The sequence below is a fragment of the Lolium rigidum genome, chromosome 1 (assembly GCF_022539505.1).
Source record: "Lolium rigidum isolate FL_2022 chromosome 1, APGP_CSIRO_Lrig_0.1, whole genome shotgun sequence".
In the NCBI taxonomy this organism is placed as follows: Eukaryota; Viridiplantae; Streptophyta; class Magnoliopsida; order Poales; family Poaceae; genus Lolium; species Lolium rigidum.
Window position 1 is genome coordinate 331283378 of NC_061508.1, and position 1909 is coordinate 331285286.

The 1909-nt window shown below is 60.0% G+C and overlaps 1 protein-coding gene across 1 annotated transcript; it reads left to right on the forward strand.

Annotated features, from left to right (window-relative positions):
- Positions 1–297: 297 nt before the first annotated feature.
- Positions 298–1176, forward strand: LOC124684388 (transcription factor MYB44-like). The gene has a single exon (XM_047218707.1). It carries the CDS (start codon positions 298–300, stop codon positions 1174–1176), a length of 879 nt encoding a protein of 292 aa, XP_047074663.1.
- Positions 1177–1909: the final 733 nt, after the last annotated feature.

Here is a 1909-nt window from a genome sequence, read left to right on the forward strand (position 1 = left end):
CCACGACCTGACTGATCACCGGGTCCCACCGGCCAACGTTCCATCCTCACAGCCAAAACGCCAAGCGAATCCACGGAACGCTTCCTTCCGTTCCGGTGCAGCTCCGGACTCGTGCGCGCCAGCTGTTGTTGCCGCTCAGATCACCGGCCGCCCCGCCCTATAAATCAGCTCCTCCTCTCCCACTTCCTCCGTACTCAACCTCGACCACAGCTGCCGTTCGCCGCCACCCACAGCTCAGACCATCTTCATCCCGTTCCAATCGCCAGCTCCACGTCGCAGCATCCCAGCCAGAGTACGATGGGAGCGGACGCCGAGTGCGACCGGATCAGGGGCCCGTGGAGCCCGGAGGAGGACGAGGCGCTGCGGCGCCTGGTGGAGCGCCACGGCGCGCGCAACTGGACGGCGATCGGGCGCGGGGTGCCCGGCCGGTCGGGCAAGTCGTGCCGCCTCCGGTGGTGCAACCAGCTGTCGCCGCAGGTGGAGCGCCGCCCCTTCACGGCCGACGAGGACGCCGCCATCGCCGCCGCGCACGCCAGGCTCGGCAACCGCTGGGCCGCCATCGCGCGCCTCCTCCACGGACGCACCGACAACGCCGTCAAGAACCACTGGAACTGCTCCCTCAAGCGCAGGCTCGCGAGCGCCGAGCATGAGCGGCCCTGCAAGCGGGCGAGCGTCTCCCCGGCGGAGAGCTGCCCGTCGGGATCGGGCTCGGACCGCAGCGACCTGAGCCACGGCGGCGTGTTCCACGGGCAGCAGGTATACCGCCCGGTGGCGCGTGCCGGTGGGTTCGAGCCGGCCGACTGCGCCATGAGCCGGCGGCACGAGGTGGTGGAGGAGCCGCAGGACCCCCTCACGTCGCTCTCCCTCTCCCTCCCTGGCATGGACGACGCCCTTCACCACGGGTTCCGCCACAACAGCTCCGACAGCCACTTCCACCAACGGCCTTCCCCCTTCTCCCCGTCGCCGCCGCCCGCTCGGGCGTCCACCGCAACTCCGACGCCATCGTACCTTTTCAGCCCCCCGTTCGCTGCTGCAATGCAGGAGATGATTCGCGACGAGGTGCGCCGGTACATGGCGGGCGTTGGGTGCGGCGCGGACCTGTCGATGCCACAGGTGGTGGAGGGAGTGATGCGCGCGGCGGTACAGCGCGCCGGCGGAGTCGGCAGGACGCGGTGACCAATCTAGGACAGCCGCAGTCTGCTCACAGGAGTAGCATTTTGCTTTCATTCTTTAGGATCTGAACTGAAATTAGCAAATGTCGGAAAGAAACGAAGGAAGAACTGGGACAAGCTAGGCTAAGCCGAGGCTTTGCTTCAGTCTGTACATACTGAAATCAAAATGAAAGAATACATGTGTGTTGAATTTCCAAGTTCACAATTCAGTCATGTCATATATTTATTTATTTTTCCTGCAAGTAGCAGATCCAGCCGCCTGAATCTGAAGCAAAAAAATTCCTCAATTTTGCATCCGACGCACCGAAACGGGAAGATAAATACATAGTGCTGCAAGTGGTGAAAAAACTACGCAAACTTATGTATGAACTCTAGTTGAGGGTAGCGCCGCAGCGTACAGGGGATGCTAACAATCAGGTCCTACCCAAGTCAATTGCTAATTTACAGTGTCCCATTCATGTTCATGGCACAAGTATTATCATCTAGAATATGGATATCTTACACATACAGAAAACCTCTACATTAGAAAAAGCTTCGCACCCAACGGAAGCCTCTCGATAAGAGGACCCCTGACTACATCAAGAGCTGTGCGACGATCTGCCGGGTTTATCTTCTCCCGAAATAAACGGAATCTATGGAAACGTTGAGCTGTATCGATCGTCACAGCCTCTATTGCAGGGGAATTCTCTGCGACATAGGTAACGAACTCGACTTGGCCTCGTCCCGCTCTGAACCCT